We start from the raw sequence: 23,961 nt of genomic DNA, 5'->3' as shown, positions 1-23,961 counted from the left end.
CTTACACAAATATGCTGCATTATTATATAAGTATTGGGAAGGGTTAAAATAAACACATATAAAAACTAAAATAGCTTTATTTAAAAAATAAAATATTTTTGTACAATATTTTGTGTGGAAACAAGTTGACTGTCGTCGAATACGAAACGTTAGAATGTAGTGCGGAATCGATAGCTTACGGTAACAGCTTGCGTTAACACTTGTGAAGCGAGCACTCACAACTGCTGGCAAGGAGGCGTTTTAAACAGCTCTTTAAGCTTAAATATTATATTTAAGTTTAAAAGTCTCGCGTTGCATGTTTAATATATAATAGGATACGGGAATTAACGTGAACACGCATTTTATCTTGAAATGCCTAACGCTTCGGCGCAGGCTGCACTCGCCATGTTGGCAGCCTGCGACCACAAAATGATATTGGCTCTCTTTGACCACAATTTAGCTATGCAATGGTGGTGGTAAGCGTCACGAGAGACAGAAGACCGGGAACGGAGACCAATATCGTTACTTAACATTGGGTAATGCATATGAAACAGTTTGCAAGAGACAGAGTCAGGAGACAGACCGTGACCTTACGCACGCAAAGACGCATAAAACATATAGTTTCGGCAAGTGCTTTGAATATAACTGTCTCAATATTTGATAATAAAGAAGACAAAAGCTTGTAAATATCTCCACAATATTCTTATTCATTTTGCTCTTTCTTCATACCACATAGGTACAATGTTATGATATATCTTACATAACATTCAATAAAAACAAAGTAATTAAAAACATTGTCCTCGTTAATCACTTATCCCTCAGTTCAACGACCTCATAGCCAGCAGTTATCGTACGTAATTAATAACTAAACAAATACAGCAATAAATATAAACGATCACATACTAATAAATAACACTCTTTGGTACACAGGCGCAAAAACTTTTATTAACTAAACGCGCGATAAATATTCAGACGAGAAAACGACCATTTTACTTAATTTTGCCGGTTTAACAACGTCAGACACACTATTTTCGTAGTAGTGCATCACTACTACTGCTAATTTCACCTAAACAGTCGTCCAATTCTGTCCATACTAAATTCTATCATCAATCGTCTTGAAATTTCTTACAAAACAATCTCGACTTTTAGTCATAGGCTTCGTTGCTTAACTTTTAAATGACTTCATATGTGTATCATAAAACATCATCTAAATGTCTAGTAAATACCTTCTAAAATGGACATGGGTGACACTAGGCTTAGCAATCTGATCGTGTGGTTATATTCCTTGCACCGGCAAACTTAAGTAAAATGAGTATCACATAAATAGGAAGTCAAAAAGTTGGGTACAAAACAAAAAAAACTGAGTTTCATTTTGAAATGATTATAGAGTTTAGGCCTCTAACGAGCAGCACATCGCATTTCAATGGATATTGTTTCATAAACCAGTTTAAAACCTTTTTACTCCAGACTTAATGATGAAAACTTGTTTTTATTTGATCAGGCAGGGTACTCATTTCTCGTGTCCCCTGAATTGGCATGTAACATACTCGTGTTCATGACTACTTACTGACAGGTGAGATGGGAGACAAATACCTTATCCAATAATACATTTAAAAAATATACAGTACAATCATTTCAAAACGAAAACCCATAACAAACTAACATTGACTTAATTATAAAAAAAAACATTCAATTGAAATCACCAAACAATCATCATACATTTTTAATTAGGTATCCTTAGTTATCTATAGATATAAATTGTCTATGTTACATTAAAAACTGTTAATTACATGTCCTCAGAAAACAATAAAAAAATAATCAGCCTAATATTTAATTGTAACTTTAAAATGTCTTGGTTATGTCCTTTTACATTTTAACTTTCAACAAACACTTGACAATAATATAAATAAAATCTCGCTGTTGTTTTTAATTTTTTAAGCGAAATACTTACCATTTCCGATCTTTTTAGGCCTAAAATATACAATTTACTAGGTATTTATTTAGTTGTTTTCTTTCTACACTCCTTAAAAGAAGCGAATATTACAGATAAAAAATTCAATCAATCGCTAATCGACAAGACTTGATATTCTAGTAGCTTCAATTCTTTGTGTATTTTAGGCCTAAAAATCTTCCATATCTCAGCAACTTTCGAGAGAGTGTATCGAATGTTGTTCTAGAACAATCATCGGCTATAACATTTGTAATGTTGATAATGTGAGCTAAATTCTTTCTATAATAATATATACTTTACATACTAGCTTTGAATTGAAGGTTAGAATACGTGTATTGATACTACACTTTGCTAGTGCCTTTTTAATATTTGCTAAAGACTATCATCACTATACTGCTCGGGAACCAAGTCTTCCTGATCATTAATGGTTTACATTACAAATTTTACAGACGGTGATTGAACAACTTGAGGTATAAAGATCACTTGCTAGGCCTCACCGCTATGGCACTGCTCATAGCTAGAATTTTAATCACAATGACAAGTGGACAATATTATCGTGCCAGCTGTATGTCTACTCTACGCAGGTTGCAATTCAGACTATAAACAAAACAAAAATTGTATGTTTTTTTGCTACGATTACAATTGAATAAAGTCGAGACTTAACAACGTATAATTTCGAAATCTAGCTGTGAGCCGTATCAGAGTGGTTCAACCAAGCTTCGACCTCAAGCCCTACAAACCTACATATTAGTCTAATTACATCTACAATAAATAAACAACATAAAGCGAATACCGCGAATGCGAGCGTGTAACAGCCTCGATACGTTCCCTACGCTTCCTCCATTAACGTCTGACTAGTAACACACTGTTATACGACGCTACGAAACAACATCACTTAAAATAACTCCTGAGATAAAAATCTTATAGCACTTCCTCAGATGCACTTATGCCTTTTTGTCACAGTATGTGCAATGCAACCTCAGTGAATATCAATTGCGATGCTGTACTTTGGCTTGCAAATCTAATAGTGTATCAGTTTTGCAACTTTACTGCTAAATGATTAGATAATACAGTGCTATAATATTTTTACCTGTTTTCAAGTCTTTCGTCATTCACAGCTTTAAGTAAATAATAATAAACTTTTACTCAAATTTCGACCAAGTTTTGTCTTTTCCTGCTCTATTTAAAATAGGTTAGAGAGAAAGAGACAAGATGATGTCTTCAAAAAACTTATAGTTTTTAATGAAAGTGAATGACCAATGACGAAGGCTTCAATAAAGCAATTTAACACTCTTTACTCTCAAAATCAATATTTAGGCCCATCTCACACAAAGCGACCAATAAAATAGTTTAAAGGCGACACAACCAAATAAAGGCAAGACTCGACGAAGCAACCAGTTTCAAACGTCAGCGCAACTAAAGTTGCATTACAAATTGGTTTCGTACTACGGTCGCTCTATGTGAGAACGACCTTACACGTACTTAAAATATACTAAGCTTTTCAATACAAACAATCCATTTCAAAGCTTTACGTATTTCAATAAAATTTATCTTAATTTCATTAGGACGAACAAAGAACATATTATATCAAAAATTTATAACAGACCGAATAAGTACTAATGCCATTGAGCATCATTTTATATTTTCCATTGACTAGTTAAAACTAGATAAGTTTTATCTACTAGATATGTAGCTCGCTTGTGAGATTTTTCCAAAAATGTCACTTAAAAAATAATTTTGTTAAGATGTTTGCTATTCTCCTCTACGTGTGCAACTTTTTTTTAAATATGGCGCAGCGGCATTATGGCGGGAAACATCTACTTGACAGGCGGATCGGGATTTATAAAAAATATTTTGTGCTTCGAACTTTAAACGCATAGTTACAGATGCGATAAAATTGACCAAAACTTTTTACGAAATGTTATAATATACGTTTGGTGAGATACTTTAGCTTGAAATATTTTTACAAACCTTATTACCAAAATACAATGATTATGGTCTCTCTCTTGCATTATCAATTTAATCAAAATTGAGCACGAATTTTCTTGCGACCGATGTACCTAGAAGGATGGATACACTAACATGGTGAATATGGATTGTTTTACTAATACTTGTTTTATAATCTAAATTGTGTTTTAACATCAAATAATTGCGATTGCAATAAATTATCATAATGGAAGAATCAATTTGGCCTCTTTTAACCACTGGCTAAAATAACCCACCAGAACGTTGTCAAAATGTGAAGACTATTCCTACATTTAAAATTTATTTACGAGACACTACATCCACCTTTAATAACAAGGCACACCGCTATAGTCAGGTCTTCCATCGAGCCCAATATTTAAAAATCTAATTTTTAAGCTTAGCTACTCTTCAAGAATTAATATAGACCTATATTATTTGGCTCAACATCCTTAGAGAACTGAGCTATTTAAAATTTAAACGATACCGTTCTCACTAAGTGTTTTGGTATCCTTTTTTTTTTATATAGTGTAGTAGTGTTGTCGTTACTTTCCCGCCGCGCTAGTGTTGTGCAATGTTACGATGTAACTAGTAACCTGCCGGTATCGATGCAGTCGCGATGGGCGTACGTTCCTAATGTTTGTAATTATTGCTGTTGTCGCTCTCATACATATCCTGCAACAGAAGAAACATTTATAGGCATAGAAACCAAGGTAATGTTTGGTGTATTTATTGCGAATCAAATCTTAAAACTTTATATGATACAGTTGACTTCTGCTTATTAGATTTGACTATTGAGAAAAGACAAATAATTTACAGGTAAAGTTGAATCATTAATATTTTTATGATTTAACGTAAAATTTGTTTACATCACTAACGGAAATTATGTTATATACGGCTAATTTTGTGAATTGATTGCTTACCCATCCAGTCTAGTGCGGCCGTCCTCCCTTGCCGGCACGTTGCGGACTGCCGGGCACTGACGATGATAAGCCGTAGTCCACCACTGCTAGGGGCTTGTCCACCGGACTCCGCTTCAAGTAGTCCGATATATGCTGGACTATCAGATCGATCGCCACTGGAAATAAAGAAAAAAACAAAGGTAAGTTAAAATATTTGTTTGGTGAATTGAGCGAGATAAATAAAATCTATAATTTGCTTATAACGGGATAGCCTACTGTAACAGTATAGTAAATATAAATAAAACAGTCTAGACTTATTTTAAACCAACGGATATATACTCGTACCTCGCCTATATATCATATTTGAAAGGAAAACAAGCCGACTCTTTCTTACCGAGAAGTGATTGTGTATTATTATGTTATACAATTTGCATCTCAATATTCTACCTAAATCTAGTATTCAATTCAATATAAAAGACCATTTCTTATTGGTCAGGGGAATTATTAAGCAGATATGAATTATTATATTGTTGCAATACCCTCTTTTCTTAAGACCGTCGTTTACTTGAAGGTAAATTGAATAATAAATAAATATAAATAAATTGTAATAAAAACGCACAATAGTGGTTTGCAAACACGTTTATTTCATTAAAATATACATAATAAGTAAATTGGTAATAATACACGTTTAAAATGGAAATGATTGAACAAGTCGATAATAAACAAGTTACATTGTTTGTGCAGATTACATTGTCAATTATAACATAAGGTTATTGATAAAGCAGCTTATATTTTTGGTTATTTTAAAATACTATTTTTGTCATGCTGTTTTTAGTTTCATGATACAATAAGCAAAATAAAATTATATACTGATTTAAATCATTTATACTGATTTTAAATAAAACGAATTACATTTTTAGTAGTGGCCAACTCTTTCATCATCACTCATTAGTTAACTTTTTCGAGGTATAATTTTAACTAGAACAGAGACTTATTTTATTTCTTGAATATATTATTTGACGATGAAAACGTCGACTCAACGTAACGCACATAATATTTAAGAAGAGTCTAGTTTTAAATATCATGTATTTTGACATATTTTGACCGAAAAAAATTAGCTGCTTTACAAACAACGTTGTAGGAGTACAATAATATAGAACAGTACAAGCATCAGCTTTATCGTACAAATCATTCGAATAGTATATAAATGCTACTAAAATGCGGAAGCGCATACAATACATACATATGCGGTTGTGCATTAAACTAGAGATTAAGGGCCGGTTTCACAGCATAAATAAGTGTCGGTTAACTTATCTAATGGATTAACCCCCGGTTTCAGAGTACATTTAACGGTAGTTTATCTATTCAATTGCGATTTTTTATATGAGTTTAAACGCTATTGAATAGATAAACTACTGCTAAATGTACCTCAGAAACCGAGGGTAAGTGAAAGCAATAAATCTGACAGAATTCCACCTGGTTAGCTAACCGACACTCATTCAGAGGTGAAACCGTGGCTAAAAGTAGACTTCAAGACTACATACAGTGGTTTAGAAGAATACGGTATCAAAATCATTTCTTTCGCGGCACTTTGTCAAGAATATTGTGGATGGCAAAGTCATAGTGGATATCAAAACGTCTTTTCTGGTGTAGTTAGCATTACCACTAGTACCATAAGCAAATCTATTCTTCTCGAGCCACTGTAGTTATCTTGGCAATAAAACAATACAGATACATTAGAACTTTCTAAGTTTTAAAATACAGTTGTTTGGCAATTCTATTTCATTTTGAAGGATTATGTATATGTTACTTATAAAGTACTTTTATAACCCAACCACGTCAACGTGACCTATGAACATAGGTCATAGGTACATCTTTGACTTATATACTTGGATAAGTTAGGAAGACAGTTAATATAATATTTGATTTAATTATTAAATATTACTGTATGTAGTAAGAACACTCCACAAGTAAAATAGACATAATCATTCAAACATAAATTTTCCCACACCGATAGAAGGAACCCTATAAATTTTCAGTCAGAAATAATCACAAAAAGAAACCACCTTAAAAGCCAAATTAAAATAAAAAATATAATTATTAATTAATATTATCTATACGTTAAATTTATAACTACGATATTTTTAAGATTTTACACATTTTTTGTTTATTTTTTTTATTTTTCCACTAAGTTTTATCACATTCAATCATTGGAATTGGCCACGCCGCCTATTCCTGTCGCAAATTTATAATTTCGGTAACAAATTGTTAATTAATAATTGAAAATTTTGAAATCTATACATTTTTAGTAAAGAATAAAGTATATTAGAAATCTAAACGTACATATTTAGTTAAATTTTATACTGTTTTATATAGGCTTTGAGGTCAGTATAATGGGAGCAACATTTTCTCCTTGAACAGTAGGTATATCAGAACTAAACTATGTGAGGTTATGTAACGTTAGTTTGTTTTGAGCAAAATTATTTGAAAAAGCTGATGTATTACTGCATCAGATTTTACTCTTTGGTACATTTTTCTTAACGTTTTTCATTACACTCTTTACTGACAAAACAACAACAAAAATTGTAGAAATATCTATTGTTTACATCAAGGCCTGGTTTTACAACTCCTGGATAACTATCAGATATAATTTTGACAGTTGTTTTCATATATCTCTTACTTTATCTAACAGATACGTTATCTGACAGTTATTCATAAGCTGTGAAACTGGCCTTAAAGAATATAAATATGAAACAGACGGCGTTACTAGATCATTTATACAATAACGTGCTAACACCTACATGAACTGATATATAATGTTTATGATAAATCCTTTAGTCTTTCCAATGTGTTCAGTCTGTTCAGTATTCAGTATGTAATGACATAATGCCAATTATTTAATGCCTTTGCCTAAAAAAATCATACTGTCAACAAATTAGTCTATGATATTTGACAGGTATACTTTTTAATTTTGTTTATGGAAGAATGAATGGTCGTCTAAGTCTATTTCGTATCTTTTAAGTTTATTTGCACGTACGTTGCTTTGAAAAATATATCGTATTTTATTTAAATACAAAAAAAAATATACATATTTCTCTGCAAATATTGGTACTAAGTAAAAATAACGTGTGTTATGTAAAAATAGTTACATATAAAAAAGTAGAATAGATATTGAATAAAAATTTGTGCGTAAATAAAGTATTTAAGTGCGAGCAACAAAGCATATTTATAATAAGTCATATAAAACGGCAGATTTGAAGAAAAATGCGCAAGTTCATAAATAAAAAAATACAATACATTCAGTTCCTTACGTATAAACTATTACAATGATTTTAAGGGTCGTAGAACATATAATATTCAGAGATCGGCGATAAAAACAAGTACGTCACGTTTTAGTCACGATTAGATTTTATATACGCCATGAGAGGACGCTCCAGAAAGACATCGACAAGATCATATAGGTGATACAAATGGTATATTCCCAGTTGTTCCCTCTAACACGGTCACCCCGGGATGACAACAGGGAATTTTCTCCCTTCTTGTATTCCCAGTTGCCACCCCGGGGGACAGTGTTAGAGGGGACCACTGGGAATATACCACACAATACAAATATTCCTATATCTGACGCCACCTAAATCATCTGCTATAGATATTCACAGGCCAATGATGGTGATGTTGAGTGCCCAAACGCGACTGTATCATCGTACACAGATTATTTGATTGCTGATCTCTGACAAATCAATTGTGTGCTACAACTCTAAGAAAATTCAATTGCTATAGTTTATTCGTAAGTGTAACAGAGTTTCGAAAAGCGGTGCTTATTTTGAGTAATTTGATTTCATAGTATTTCAGTTGGAAGAACACATCACATCCTCTACTTGTTAAACAAATGAGAGCCTTAGAAGCTTCTACAGATTATTATTTTAAGAAACACTTTCTTAAAAAGGAAGGATTTTCTAAAAGAACAATCTACAAGCACTTTGCGACACGTTGTAAGAACTTTATGTTACCTTACGTCACCCCTTAGCGTAATAATCCTCATATTTTCATACCATATGAAATCAAATTACTCGCAAAACATTGTAAATATTTGTGCTAAAACATCGGAAATGACAAAATCAATACACTTTAAACAATACTGGTCACCATCACGTGTAATTTTGTCAAATAAAACTGGACTTTACCTACTTACAAATAAGGCATATTATCGTCAATACTTTGGGTTATGTCTACGAAAAATATATAGTTTGATACAAATATTGGCTATATGGTGACACTTCACTTGGTTATTTGCATTTACTTTTTGTCAAATTTAACAGTCTTGTCTCAGCTAGCTATTGATCGACTTATTTTCGGTAATTTAATAAATATTTTACTAAACAAAAGCGGGACTCTCAATTTGAAAGTAGGGCAAAACTATAGGTAACCGGTTAAACTCAAGTCTAGATTATTGAATTTTATATAGGTACTTAACTCTCGTTTAAATCCAAATATCAAGTTTTGTGCGTGTGGTCGAGTAATCTGTCTGAAATACGAGAAGACAGCTAAAGTAACAAGTTCATTGAATTTTGCCCTGTAAAGTCAGGACATAATCTTCCACCATTTTCTCATATTTTAATGTGAATAGTGAATACGCAAAGACAAATAACCAAGTGTCGTGTCACCGTTACAATTTGTATAATACATTGGTGTCCAATGTTGGGGCATTGGTTATACAAGTATACATAGTGTCACCCTGTGAAGCGCATTGGACTATAATCTGATACATATTTATATGGGGATATACTGATACTTTTTATGTACGATTTAATCTAGAAAATAATAAAATTTTAATAAAATACGTAAAAAAAATTAGTAAATTAATAATCCTCCAATTTCGAATACCCAAATTTAGATAGACTTTTTAATCTATCTGTATACAGCTGTTATGTATTTTACAACAATAAAACAGGTAAACTAATATGAATAAAAAGTAGTAGTGTATTGTGGTCGACTATTGACGACATACTTAATTTTTTGGTAATAGCACGCGCCAAATTACTTTATGTGCCTGAATTAGCTACAAGCATGATTGATATTTGATACATATTATTTAATATGTGCTATATACTTGTCGAATAGAAGGTTATATAAAATATTATCAGTATACCCCCTATATTTCGATTTAAACATGAAAAGTGAACACGCTATACGTAATATACTTAAACTATGCTTTGAAAAGCTTCAGCCTTATAATAAAAACAATAATGGACCTTAACGACTGTTACTTATATATATGGATATTTGAGATATACATTGCTTAAAGCATATTCAAGTTAGAGTACAGAAAAAAGAATTTGGCTTATTATTACAATTTGGTTTTGGCTATCAAATATGGAAACCATCGTAACCTTTTCTCATTATACCAGAAGCACTATATTCCATTACAGTGCTAGGTAGAGTAATTATTTAACAGATTTAAGCCGATAAAATGAGTAAACGGATTTTCAAGAATTATTCTAAATTGCTGAAAGGGCTTCAAACGCGGTAAGAAGTATAAGGTTACGATATCTTATTTATTGCTTGACTTTTCGATTGAGTTAAATTAAATATAACTATTATAAGATTAAATCTGGTATGTTAGCAAGTACGTCATATCAAATATAAACAGTTTTAGTCAAATCAAGTCCTCAATGACGCTACAAAATAAACTGTTACTCAGTACTATTGAATATGCTCTAGGCAATAACCGGAGAGGCGTTTACAACACAATATTACGAGGTACTACATACCCATAACGATCATTACATTATGACTCTGTGACGTAAGAACTCCTTATACATGACCATTAAAAAACACTTTGTGATATGGAGAGTAGAGGTAAAAAGAACAATCTCTTTGTATAATAATTGTCTGTCAAAATGCAATATAATTAGTTTCATAAAATAAATTAATATTGGTTATTGTCGTTCGTTGTAAAGATGATTTAATTTTATTTGTTTTGTTAATTGAGTGTTGAGATCTGTTACTAAAACTATTACTATATTTATATAAGTGATATAAATGGATATCATGTACTGCTATTATCTGGACCCAAAAAATATACAAATCTTAAAACAAAAAATATGTACAGTTTTGTGATCTAGCAGCCGAATGTAGCTTAATTTTGTTAAAAGCTTAAAAATTACACCAGGAGTGTCTATGTCTGCGTTTATAGTCTTGTTTTATTAAATTCGTCTCTTATTTATTACAATGGCTATTTAGGAACTATTACAAACTACAAACTACTGTATATTCAAGTCTATTAGTTTTCCTTTCTATTCCACACTTCTAAGGATATCGGCAAATGCGCATAAAGGTATGTTTTAATCCTCTTTCAATCACGTTGGGGTCAAATTTCTAGGATTTCACACATTTCACTATATTTTCACAATTTATCTTCATATGTCAAATAATTCAATTAAAGTCATATACGGAACTCATCCGTAAATAATACTACTTCGACCTACATCCCCTTTTCTAATACTAGCATTAATTATTGAACTCACCCCAAAGGCTATACAACGAACGACAAACAACAAAAAAAAATACTGGCGGGATCCGTCGTGTCCCACAACTGTTACGTCAAATAATCAAAAAGGAATTGGGTCATCAGTTCAAATCTAAATTGTTTTGAAAATTACTACTGAATATTTTCAATCATGTTTAATTGGAAATACTCAATAAGGTCTGACTTATCTATCGCCAAATAAATTTAATTACCTGGCCATGGCAATATCATCCTATTACACAAAACCAGTTTTTACTTGAATCACGTCAAACGAGTACCTACGTCACAAAGTTTCAAAATGGCGGCGAACCGTAGACTATCGGCTCAGCGTATCTTCAGAACTGCCCGACATCCTTCTGCCATTAGTCTCTTCCACTTCATGATGTCCGTTGATGCCGTTCACAATCTTCGGCGGCGACGCTCTTTTCTTATACATGATATCCCAAATATGATGCACGATTAGGTCAATAGCCACTGCAACAATGTAAAATATACTTTATACGTATGTACGGAAGGTCGGTATTTGGCTACTAAGTACATAGCCCCTGCAAACTGTTTTTGCATTTAGCTCGGATACAGGATGCAGTATTCGACCTCGTTGCAGTGGCTATGACCTTTTGGCACTTACCTTTAAATAAACACTTTTTTAAACACCGAAAATCAAATTTTGTGTAAAAAGTTTTAGTACAGTATGATAAGGTTAAGTGTTATATTTTTTTCTGGCACTCAAAGTTTTGTGTCGGAATAATAAACGGTACGAAAGTTCGTTTGAGTTCGAAATGCGTGTTTTTTACTACCTTTAAGTAAAGTGTCTTTGTGGTAATATTATAGAGGTCCCGAATATTGTAATTAATTTGTCCTAACTAAAAATAATTGAACACAAAAACTCACCCAGGTTATCAGCTCCCCTTGGAATGATGACGTCAGCAAACTTTTTGGTCTGCAAACAAATATTTCCTAATCAACACCTAATGTTACATACAAAAAATAAATAAATGATACCTACAATAAACTATCTATTCAGCCAAAATAGCTATAACATATTTTACGAGGATAGAAGTACATAGTACATACAATAGGTTTTTTACAATGCAGATTACTATTGCTGCCTTATTACAATTTAACATAGGCACCTGAAAGAAAATCGTGCATGATGATAGAATGTATGAAAAGTTCCGGTTGTGCCTATCCAGTCTAGTAAAATAGTGCGTACTCACCGGTAAGCAGAACTCCTCGAATGCGGGCTTGACGAAGTTCATGTACTGATTGAGAACCTGCTCCAAGTCACGACCACGCTCCATTATGTCACGGGGTACTGCAAAATTTACAACATATTAGCATACAATCTATTGAATCTATACTAATATTATAAAGCTGAAGAGTTTGTTTGTTTGTTTGTTTGTTTATTTGAACGCGCTAATCTCAGAAACTACTGGTCCGATTTGAAAAAATCTTTCATTGTTAGATAGCCCATTTATCGAGGAAGGCTATAGGTTATATATCATCACGCTAAGACCATTAGGAGCGGAGTAGTAACGAAAAATGTTACAAAAACGGGGAAAATTATGACCCATTCTCTCTTACGTGACGCAAGCGAAGTTGCGCGGGTCAGCTAGTTTTTAATAATTGTGTTCAAAACGTTCTATACGGGAAACGAACTCACGACCCTCAAGAATCGTTATGAGGATGATGAGAGCCATAATTACTATACCGTCGTCATTAGCCAATTCCGTTTATGTCTTTTGTTTTCTTTACAGCGGCTTGTTACTAAATTCAGACACATACAGTTATTCTGCGCGTAAAACGTGTAAAGCAGTAGAAAAATGTGTAGTGTTAAAGTTGTCTTACCTCTCCTAGCAAGCCGGGTGTCCGAGTCGGTATCAACGAAGAGCTTCATGTGGAACAGCTCGCGGACCTCGGGGAAGTAGAACACGAGGATACCCTCGATCAGCACCACGTCCGCCGGGTATATTGTGTGCGAGCGATTTGGGCTATAGAGAATGATTAAGTTATTTTTTTCTCATATTTAGGGGTTTGTATTGTATAGTTACTTCTCTTTTTAAATCTTACGACAGCTTCATAAACAACCAAAATTTTGTTACTGGCCCAAGATTTCGGCCGGTACACGCCATCTTAATATCGTTATTATCGGTCGGATCGGACGGATCGGATGGTCGGATCGTACCTACTAAATCGGTTCCACACACAAGGGGGTGTGTATAATTTTGACATCCTCAGACGAGAGGATAAGCAAGGAAACCGGTTGAAATCGTAACATCACGTTATTTCGAAACGCGTCAATCACGCCGTCGCAAAACTCGTGTCTGAGACCTTTTTTATAATCAAATTGTCTTTGAATGTAGTGATCAATGATTATGATTCATCAATTGACCTAAACAATCAAAAGCCAATAACTAGCCGTTTAACTCAATTACACTAAACAACAATGAAAGTAAGATAGATAAATCTTAAGCAGTCTAGTCTGTACTATAACCTTTCAATACCCTCTAGTCAAGTGTAACACACAGTTAATCAATAAACTCAAGCATGGCCTTTGTGGAGCCCAAAATTTGTAATCTTCCTCTTTTATTTTCCCACGTTTCTACATCAATCTTTAACAGTATTAACTGCTAATGACAACAATACAAGGTTATAACCATATATTACTATTTACAAAAAGAAACGGATAGATAATTTCTCTAAGAATTACTTTTGTAATATTTTATAACTTACAAATGATAGACAAAAGAACTGTAAGACCTTTTGCCATTTGCTCATTGCATGAATAGCATGGCAATCGTCTTAAACTGTATGTCTGTGACAATTCAGACAGAAAAAATGGTTTTACTATTTAAAAAAAAAAACAATTTCTATAAAACTCACCTAATAGCATTTGTAATGTAGTCATATTCTGGCACCTCCACCTTCTTTCCTGCAAGGATATCCTTCAGAATAGCCAGCAGTTTCTTATCATCGAAAGCATCAGGATGATCAAAGTTGAACTGTCCCCGTTCAGCCCGGAGCCTCTCGGAGGGACTGAGTGTGCGGTAGAATGAGTCTTGGCTGATGCAGACGACGCGTCGTTCTGTCTGCTCTTTGTGCTGCTGGCCAAGCTTCTCCATGATGCGTTGGCATACTGTTGACTACAGTAAAAAAAAGCGTAAAGTTACTATTAAAACTGTACCAAGAAGGGTTGAAAACTTTTTACTTCTTCAAGTTTCAAGAACTCTAATTATGCCACTTATGCCACTGTGTTTTACTTCACTGTCCCCGGTTTCTGAGTACATTTAGCGGTAGTTTATTTATTCAATAGCATTTTTTTCATCTGAGCTTTAACACTTTTGAATAGATAAACTATCGCTAAATGTGCCACAGAAACGGGGGGTGTATCATGTATACATTAGTTTTAGAAACCTAGCATAATGTCTCCTATTTGAGATGTATACCTTATTAGTCTATCTCTGCATTTTTATCATGCACACTTAGGGCATAGTACATTTAGGGCATAGTTCATTTAAACCAATGTGTTTCTCCAATAATAAAGGGACAACTTTAACTTATAAATCCCATTACTAAATATAAAAAAAAATATGTCTCTCTATGTTAAACATCTCCCAATACCAAAATGAACACAGACATTTATAAATATACTCATAGTTCAATGATCTCTTAATAGTCCAACCTCATCACTATTTAATGTAAACACATTAGCTACCAACTAGCTGACATACTCAGTAATTCAATTAAAATCAATGAAAGATCCTTGCATGCCTATTAATAAAACTATTGACCTAAATGTATATAGGTACTCAGTTTTACATATTGGTGATAGAACCATTGTCTCAATATGATAATGTATATATTTTAATTAGTAGTTTAAGTATTATGTGAAATTTTACTATCAATTTAATTGAATTTAGAGAATATTCTACAATACATAATAATAATTATCTTTTTAAATGGTAATCTAATTTGAAACTAATCAAAATATTGTCTAAGTATTAGTATAACCATTTTACATCATAGAGTGACTGCTTGCTCAATTTGTAACTCTATAGCACATACACTTTTAAGAACAAGTATTTTTAAATTTCCAAAAAGTATGACTCAAAAATCTGCTTGTGCCTGACTCAGGCCCATGAGATATCTGAGATAATGCAAAAATAGGTTTTCTTATATCATTATATGGTCTTATAAGATTAAAATATATTTATTTATAATTTATGAGTCAAAATTATTTCAGTTTATGCATTGCTATTTAACTAATTAAGCAAGAAAAACAATTAAGTCTAAGGTAGGTATATCGAAAACAGCGTGTATGATTGAACATGACTACTTGTAAGTTCTTGTTAATGTATTGTAATCATAATATTATGACGGAAGTTTATTTTTTCACCAACATTCGCACAATGAGGTTCATTAAACGAGGTTATACACACCATGACATACAATATTTTACATACTATACCTCATACGATACCAATTTTAAAAACCTAAGCATGTATCCCCATTTCCAGTTACGTAATTCAGGGTACTAAAGAAGAAAATCGATAATTCCTACCAAAACACTACGAGGTTAGACTTACCTTCCCGCTGGCCGTACCGCCTGCAACTCCGATCAAAAATGGAGTTTTGCTCTCAAATCCATTGGCAGTAGCGTAATCTGCAGATTTCTCTGCCATTTTGTACGTATGAATTAATCTAAAAGAACTTCTTACAGCTAAAATACCACAATACGCACTAGAACGACACTTCTGCAAAAAGCTTGACATTGACATTTCTAAATGCAATGTTGCCAAGGTTAGAATGATAGTTCAGAAACGTAAGAAAATTATACAACAAAAATATGAACAGCAGCTTGAAAAAGTAGTCCAAAAATTGTCATGACCTCCTTTTTTGATACCTTACCTTCACCAAATCAAAGTTATAGGTTGGGGCTACAGATAAAAATGCTTAGAACATTTGTTCCGACACCATTATCTAAATTTTACATTGAGGCTGGTATAACTTGAAGGTCACAGACAGCCGCAACTTTAGGCTTATCGATCCGACGCTTGACCTTGACCCTGCGTTTTCAGCAACTACCTACTGCTCAATTTCAGGGTTATGTTCAAAAGGTGTTACATAACGACGAATGGCGAAGAAATTTTCAAATTTTGGGCAGTGTAATACTGTTAGAAGGAAGACTACACATTCAAACTATTTTGACTAATTAATTTTCCTACACCTGTTTCTTCGACGGGCCATCGAAGTATTTGGGCTCTTTTGCGGCTTCTTTATCAGTGTCGATAGTTGGAACCCCAGGAAAAAAAAGCAACAATATATTTTTAATATTTTTATTTAAAACATAGCATAACACATTACGGAATGTAAATATATGAGCAGCATTGGCACTTCATATTATACAAAATAACAATATTCCAAATAACAGTGACTGGAAGTTCGTTATTAAAATACTGCACATAATTAAGTAAAAAAATATTCGAGTATCCACAATGTTTAGGCATTCGAGACACCCCCATACGTTATAGAGTATGAAAAGGTTACATTAGCCTAAAGACTGTGAAACTATAGCAACCAGTTAAATCTAGACTTTGTTTCTGAGCTTCTTGTCAGCCTGTCTGAGGGACGTGGCCATCTCGAGCTGCTTGACGCGGAGGCGAGCCCATACGAGGTAGTCTTGCAGGCCGATGATCTGCGCCGCCATGAGGGCAGCACTGTCGGGGTAGATCACTGTAGCGCAACCCAGGCCGGACGGCACGGAGAGGGATGACCAGATGTCCTGTAAAAATAGGAATGAATTATATACACTTTTATATTTGGCCAAAGCATTTTCTTTTTAAGCTTCTTAGCCAAGCTTTTAACTCCAGCTTAGGTAAAAGACTTTAGGATTAGTTCACATTGGTAGCCGTGGTTGGGATGGTTACACGCGGCCTCTTCGTAGTTACCTAGCATTGTACAAGAGGTACAAATGCGTCTCCGTGCTTTGGCGGGTCGTAAAAAGTCGGTCCCAGTTGTTGTCAATTAAAATAACAGGCGTCGATCCAAGTCACAGCCCCTTTCGACGACTTGAACAGCTTTGACAGACTTGTAGTACAGTAGATAGCTTGACTTGTAGTAACTTACCTGTACGAGTTTATCAGAAGGAGGTGGGCAGTTGATGACTGGGTACGACGTGTTGCCAGACAGCACAGGTCCGAGTCCGTTGGAGCGTCCAGCGACGGCGATGAACACGAGCGCGCCGTGAGTGTCTTCGTACTGCTGCATAATGCGCAGTGTCTCCTCTGTGGCCTTGTGAGCTGAGGTCACGCGGAGGTCTACGTCCAGACCGAAGTCACGGGCGGCTGGAGTGAAGAATAGACTTAGAAAACTTTTAAAGGTACCAAATTATTGCTTTAAATTATGAAGATCAGTTTTAAAAAGTCATAGTTCCAAAGAAGAAAATTATTCATGTCTTACAAAGTCTTATTGTAAGCTTTTACGCTTAAAAAGAGCGAAGCAAAGAGTTGCATATTTTTGAGTACCGTGTTAAAGATGTTTCGATGTATATAGTAAGAAGCAAGGCATAGAGTAATAGAATAATACTTCAGTTATTATCCTCCTTTTTCGAGCCAAGGGTAAATATTTTAGATCGAAAAATGTATAAATGCATTTCGTAGCAGTTCTTTGAAACTCTGCGCAAATGCAGATTAAATTAGTACTCACATTTAGCAATATTCTGGCAATGTTCCTGGTCGGCCGGCGAGCCCATGAACACGACTACCTTGTGGTTTACGTTAGGTTTCAGGAAGTCCAGCTGGTCCTTCACCCAGGCGAAGTTGCGCTTCACGTTGTCCAAGTCAGCTGCCGTTACTGTTGTCAGGTTTCTGTATACCTGAGGAAGAAAGTGATAATGAGCCTTAATGCTAGATGGATAGAGTGTAAAATGGTATGAAGTTTTCTCTGATGTATTTGGACTGGTGTGGCATATTTTATTCGAGTAGGAAAGGTAAACAAACAGAACTGTGTTTCATTATGTGGATTTAATATTTAAATCAAGTTAATTTGTTAAGCTACTAGTTAAGGAGTTTTGAATAAACTTTCTGCATTTTATTAAAATTGCATAGATAAATAAGATTAAAAAAATTACCTGTTTGTCAACCATGAGCCTCTTGTCTCCAGAGGGCCACAGCCTCCAGGAGTCGGAGTCAATCACATCAGCCAACAGAATGTTACCTGAATATAAAAATATTCTGTAAATATTTTATATGGCAACACCACACAAACAAAAGACTCAAGGAAAACCCTCCGTTTTTTCCTTTCCTCTCTCTTCTGCACTTACACTTTCTACAATTTACTTTTTATAAATAAGTAGTTAGTAGGTATACCTTCGGGGTCAACTCCGAACTCAATCTTCATGTCGATGAGCGCGCAGTCGCGGAGAGCCCAAGCCTTCTCCAAGATCTCGAACACCAGTATGGTAGCCTTCCTCATGTAGTCTACCTCATCTTGACCTGTATACAAACACAAAATGTTATTGAGTAATTAATATGACATAATAATATATGCTTTACCATTCTCGGGACTCTAAATAGTTAAATAATCGACTAAAGAAAATATGTATGTGTGCCACATTGACTCCAATGTCCAGAAGTATTTTTTATTGCAATGGAATTAATGACGTGATTTTGGCGCGTAGATTTCACGACATTTATTGTGGCAAGAAATTAGGATTGGAGATAAATACAAAAAAGTTCCTTTATCCAGCAGTGAGACAAGTAAATGGCTAATTGACGTAACCATATCAAAATCAAAAAGCGCACTTACCAATAGTAAGTCCATTGATCTTGAAGTCAGCAGACACGATCTGTTCCTCAGACCACTGAGGGTCGTGGTTGGCGTCGTCCTTGAAGAAGGTCTCCTGCTTGGGCGGCGTGAACCGGAACCCTTCCTTCACTCCAGGGTTCCTCTTGAGGAAGGAGCCGGTCGCCAGGCGCCGGGTCACCCACTCGATGGGGATCATGTCGCATTTCTTTGATACGAAGGCCGTGGCTGAAGCGCTTTTTACGTACGCGGTTTTGATGCCTGAAAAAAGAGGGTTAGGATTTTTAAAACGTGGTTATGGTAGGATATTTATTTCGCATAACAAAATAATATTGCGGGGACTTTCGTTCTAACGATCGCGTTCTATAATACCTACATAACTCATTTAAAAAAATAGGGTTGTTTGGGTTCAGAATAGGTATTCAGGTAATAATAATGTTTAGTATAGTTTGGTTCTCTTTTATCCACATCGTTTCTCTTTCATCCTTAGTACTTATCGGCAATAACATGCCCTAGAAGTTCCATTCCAACCTATAACATCATGACTTGATTACCATTTTACATTCACCCAAAACAAAAAATATTTAGTAAGCGTACAATCCAGTAGGTAATGGAGAAAATTGACTATGGGAGTATGGTTATTTAACTTAATTAAAATAAAGTTGCATAATATCTTTGTACGTATCCATAGGGAGGTTTTAAGGCTGTAAAAAGCAGAAATACATTTATGTATTGTCTTTAAAAAGGAAAATATCAACTCCATCAGATAACTGCCAACGCAACAACAATCTAAAAGCGAAACCTCTGACGTAAATGCATGTGTGTATAAAAAACAAGCACATTATCGATAAGGCACAACAAAGTCAATAAATAATAACTGTGACCTTAATGATGGAGATATTTCATAATAATTATTACATTACTTTTATCTGGCTGAGGTCGGGGGTTCAACAAAATAACTTGATGTATTATGGAGTTTGGGTGGTGTAAAAAGATGCTATTGTTTCAAAGCAATTGAATATTTCACTAATGGCGACGAGTTTTGCGATGCAGTGTTTAAGGTCGTGAAGTACACGTATTACCTACCCTACCTTTAATTACCTAGATATAAAAAGGGAATCCATTCTAAATTTATTTTCATAAGATATCGCAAGTTTAGAGGTACAGCGTATCATAATGGGATTGTAATGTAATGTAACATTTTCAATTAACTTGTTAACGGTCTTTTGTGAGCCTTTTTTTCTGTCCTTAGACTATAGAAAACGCATAGTCCTGTAAACGATATTAGAGACCTAACTTACTTGTTTCTTAAAGTTGGAATCGAACCCACCACCCTATTTTAATCTGCTTCCACACCGTCATTCTTAATAATATATTTAACTCACAAACAACACAATAACAAACCGTACTACATATAATTTAAATGTCGATATCGTTAGCTTTGACGCAATTACATAAGAATGATGTAACAATAGACAATAACATCTATGTGATAATGAAATGAAGAATTTATAAATTAATGAACTGATAACGTAGCAACAGGACACAGTAATTGGAGCGCCCTTCAATTTATTGTAAGAAACTGTGACCCGAAAATTTACTTTAGTTCATACTAAGTATGCAGCGTGATGTTAGATAACCTTAATGTTTTGTGAGAAAAGTGAGATAAGTATATAAAAAGCTTAGTTTTGTAGCTGAGAACAGAGTCTAGTTAGTAGTCTTTTTTTACTTTTCGATTTTTTATTAGAACTGTACAGTAGGTATTGTAGTGTAGTGAACTGTAAAGTAGGTATTGTAGTGTAGTGGCCAGTAGAGTAGGATACGATGTTGTAGTTTCGATTGCCAGTTAAAGTTGCATTATTCCTGATTTTCATAATTCACAGCTTTTATTCATTAACCATTGGTGTATCTATTTACTATGTAAAGTTATTTACTAAGGAAAAATCTATAAGTATTTAGTTAGCTATAATAGCTATCTTTCATTAAAACCAGTTTGTCAATGCCCGTTGAACCTTATTTGCGTTTAAATGTATCCCTTAATCGCGAGTCGACCTACCGCGGTGTCAAGCGTGTTTGACAATCTCACGGGTGGTCTTCAGATACCTATCCAAGGTTAATAGATAAATGTATTATAAATATGATAAGTAACAGGACAACCGATAATGTTTTTTGAGAGAGATCGATGAAGATGAGAGTTTATGTAGGTATTTTTAATATGGATATTACGATCGCTATTTGATCAGCTTTCTTACAAGGTTGTTTTCAACCAAAGATAAAAGTGGCAGCTTTTACTTTGTAGTTTTATAGTATATGCAAGTATTGTCACATTACTAGGTTTAATTAAGGAACATGGAAGAAAAACTCCATAAGTAAAGAACTCCAAATACAATAAACTTTGTTAAAGCAGTAAAATCTTAGTATTGGGGTTTTGCTGTCTCTGCCTCAGGAATAAGACGTTAGCAATTTACAAGATGTTTAAGTAGGTATGGCGTACTGTTGATAAAATAAGGTCATAAACGGTTTAAAAATACGTAAAGCAGCTGTTATACTAGCACCTTACAATTTTGCTTGTACCATAGCATAGGGTTGTGAGCGTTATGGAATACTGATTGTAGCCAAGCTACGCTTGACCAGGGTCTCTTGCAGAAAACACCACGGCAGCGGAGTCGAAAAAATACCAAGCATTAGAGATCAAAATATGCTTACCAGCAGCAATAAGGATCTCGAACACCTTAGCATTGGTCTGGTTGGAGATAGCGGCCTTGCCCTCCAAGTCGTGAGCCTTGACTCCATCGCCGGCGGTGATGCGGTCTTTGTTGAGAAGCAGGCAGTGGCCCGGCAGCTCAGGCAGGTCGAACACCTGCTTGGTCTTGCCCTCGATGATGAGGCCGCCCAGCTTGTAACCACCAACTGGAACATTTAAAAATTTTGGTTAGTTTTTCGTTTGTTCGAAGTTTGGTAATCGGTTCGATAGATGGCGATGGTCTCGCTTTAAACTTCTTAGGTTTCTAACTATTCTCCGGACCTTAAATAAACTTATGTTTAACGATTAAAGCCAAATTTCGTAATAGAGAAAATACGAAGTAGATCATATGAAATATTCCATGGAAGGTTAACGTTAAGATTCGTAAGTATCAATTAGGTATCAGATTAACTCTACATTATTGCGTAACGTTAAAATTGAAAACACCAAGATCGAAATGCGGCTTTGTCTTGTTTATTATCTATTACAATAATAATATTGGACATTGAGCCAGCCAGCTTACTGGACTGATTCTGATTAGAAAATTATGTTAATTATCGCATTCGTTGCAGACGACTTAACTATGAATAATACAAAACGTGGAATAGTGGGTAGGTATGAATGAAGTCGACTGTTAATTGCTATTTTACGCATAATTTTTATTATGTTGCTACTTGTTTTTATTTTGTAGCCTTTACCGTTTAGCCCATTTCAAATTAAAGAGTTTTCTTATGTAACACGATTTTACAAGTTTGTATTTTTCAACAAAAAAGTTAATGAATAAAATAATATTTTTTGTCAGATAGTAAAGTGTTTTTGTTAATAGATTATGTTATTCGGTTAGTAAATTGAAGGTCAGCTCAGCTAATAAAGCCTCAGAGTTATAAAGTTATTTTATTGACACAGACTATTTTAATCCTAATTTAAACAAAGAATAAAAATATCACACTATTTTGAAGCATGTTAGAAATATAACGAGTTTATCAACAAGACGCAAATCTCTAGCGAAGATTACAGACGCAGAGATCAAGGACTCTTTCAATTAAATAGGCCATGATATCCTCTCAATAAGATAATAAATAAGTTTTATATCAATAGACACGACTAAAATCTAATAAAGTGGTCCGATCAAACATTTGATTCGAATTCAAGGCCGAACAAAAAATATGCCATGACAATAAAAACTTGTTGTATCGTCTATGGTGCTTTTTAACTTGGGCGGGTAATGTCTTTGACAGAAGAAAAGTTTTAAAAACAAATGAAATTGTTTACCTTCTTTAGGATGAGCCATTTTCGTTAGCAGCGCGAGTACCGGTGTGAGATTTCCGAGACGATGGTTCGCGCGTATGCTACACTGGGTGGGCCTTTTATAAAGTTTTGTGTTCGTAGATGTGAGAAGTACGACCACGTGCTCCGCTACGCACACGACCGGCGAGGTTTGATAACATTCGACGTACGAAGATCAAGTGGTCTTGACACTTGACGTCTGATTCTGTAATCATTAATCAGGTTATATTTTTATTTAATGGAACTGCAATAAACACATTTGGTTTTATTTAACAATGGTTAGTAGTTACCTGATTGACTTACTTATTGAGAAAACATAAGAATGTATTCTAGCAGTGCCAAAATACTTATCAATATGCATAGAATGAAAGCTACATTAACTCATAGCTTTATGGGTCTTACTAATTAAACTTATTTTAACTCTGAGCTCCTCTTAGATTGCCACCTCATGATCTCATTGGATCTCTAATAATATTTTCACGGAATCTTATTAGATGTAAATTACTATAAGTATCAAAATCATTTAGTTTATGATTGTCTTTTAAGGCTTGTTCCGAAACTGATAGCATTGTTGAACTGGCTCATGTGTTTATTTTTTCTCAATATGCAACTTGCTTGTTTAAAATAGAACAAATATAAATGCTAGTAATAAGTTTGACTGAGAATATCAAAGTATTTAACGTAGGCTTTCCTTCGAGACACATTCAGACACTGATTTATGTAAACAATAGATAATTAAAATGTTTTTTATGATTTTTCATTTAATTTATTACGCGTTTTGTGAATGATAGTAATTTTGAAATAA

General features: G+C 34.1%; 2 protein-coding genes across 3 annotated transcripts; both read right to left on the bottom strand.

Moving 5' to 3' along the window:
- Positions 1-61: 61 nt before the first annotated feature.
- Positions 62-16,101, bottom strand: Uck (Uridine-cytidine kinase). Of its 2 annotated transcripts, XM_076133217.1 has the most exons (7): positions 15,910-16,088; positions 14,207-14,466; positions 13,172-13,314; positions 12,541-12,638; positions 12,215-12,263; positions 4,816-4,970; positions 62-4,567 (listed from the first exon to the last, which is right to left on the bottom strand). In XM_076133217.1, the coding sequence occupies exons 1-6, from the start codon at positions 16,003-16,005 to the stop codon at positions 4,825-4,827; spliced, it is 792 nt and encodes a 263-aa protein (XP_075989332.1). In that variant the 5' UTR covers positions 16,006-16,088; the 3' UTR covers positions 62-4,567; positions 4,816-4,824. The 2 variants fall into 2 exon arrangements, with proteins under 2 accessions (XP_075989332.1, XP_075989323.1); XM_076133208.1 differs by lacking the exons at positions 62-4,567; positions 4,816-4,970 and adding an exon at positions 5,416-11,797 and having other exon boundaries at positions 15,910-16,101.
- Positions 16,102-16,645: 544 nt separating this feature from the next.
- Positions 16,646-23,304, bottom strand: Paics (PAICS bifunctional enzyme). The gene is made up of 8 exons (XM_076133194.1): positions 23,142-23,304; positions 21,833-22,036; positions 19,130-19,387; positions 18,691-18,816; positions 18,453-18,538; positions 18,029-18,197; positions 17,450-17,667; positions 16,646-17,105 (listed from the first exon to the last, which is right to left on the bottom strand). Exons 1-8 carry the CDS (start codon positions 23,158-23,160, stop codon positions 16,911-16,913), a joined length of 1,275 nt encoding a protein of 424 aa, XP_075989309.1. The 5' UTR covers positions 23,161-23,304; the 3' UTR covers positions 16,646-16,910.
- Between the last annotated feature and the right edge of the window lie 657 nt (positions 23,305-23,961).

Source organism: Anticarsia gemmatalis, chromosome 2, assembly GCF_050436995.1.
Source record: "Anticarsia gemmatalis isolate Benzon Research Colony breed Stoneville strain chromosome 2, ilAntGemm2 primary, whole genome shotgun sequence".
NCBI classification, from domain to species: domain Eukaryota; kingdom Metazoa; phylum Arthropoda; class Insecta; order Lepidoptera; family Erebidae; genus Anticarsia; species Anticarsia gemmatalis.
Note: the sequence above shows the minus strand (reverse complement) of the source record. Positions and strands in the feature narration are given on the sequence as shown.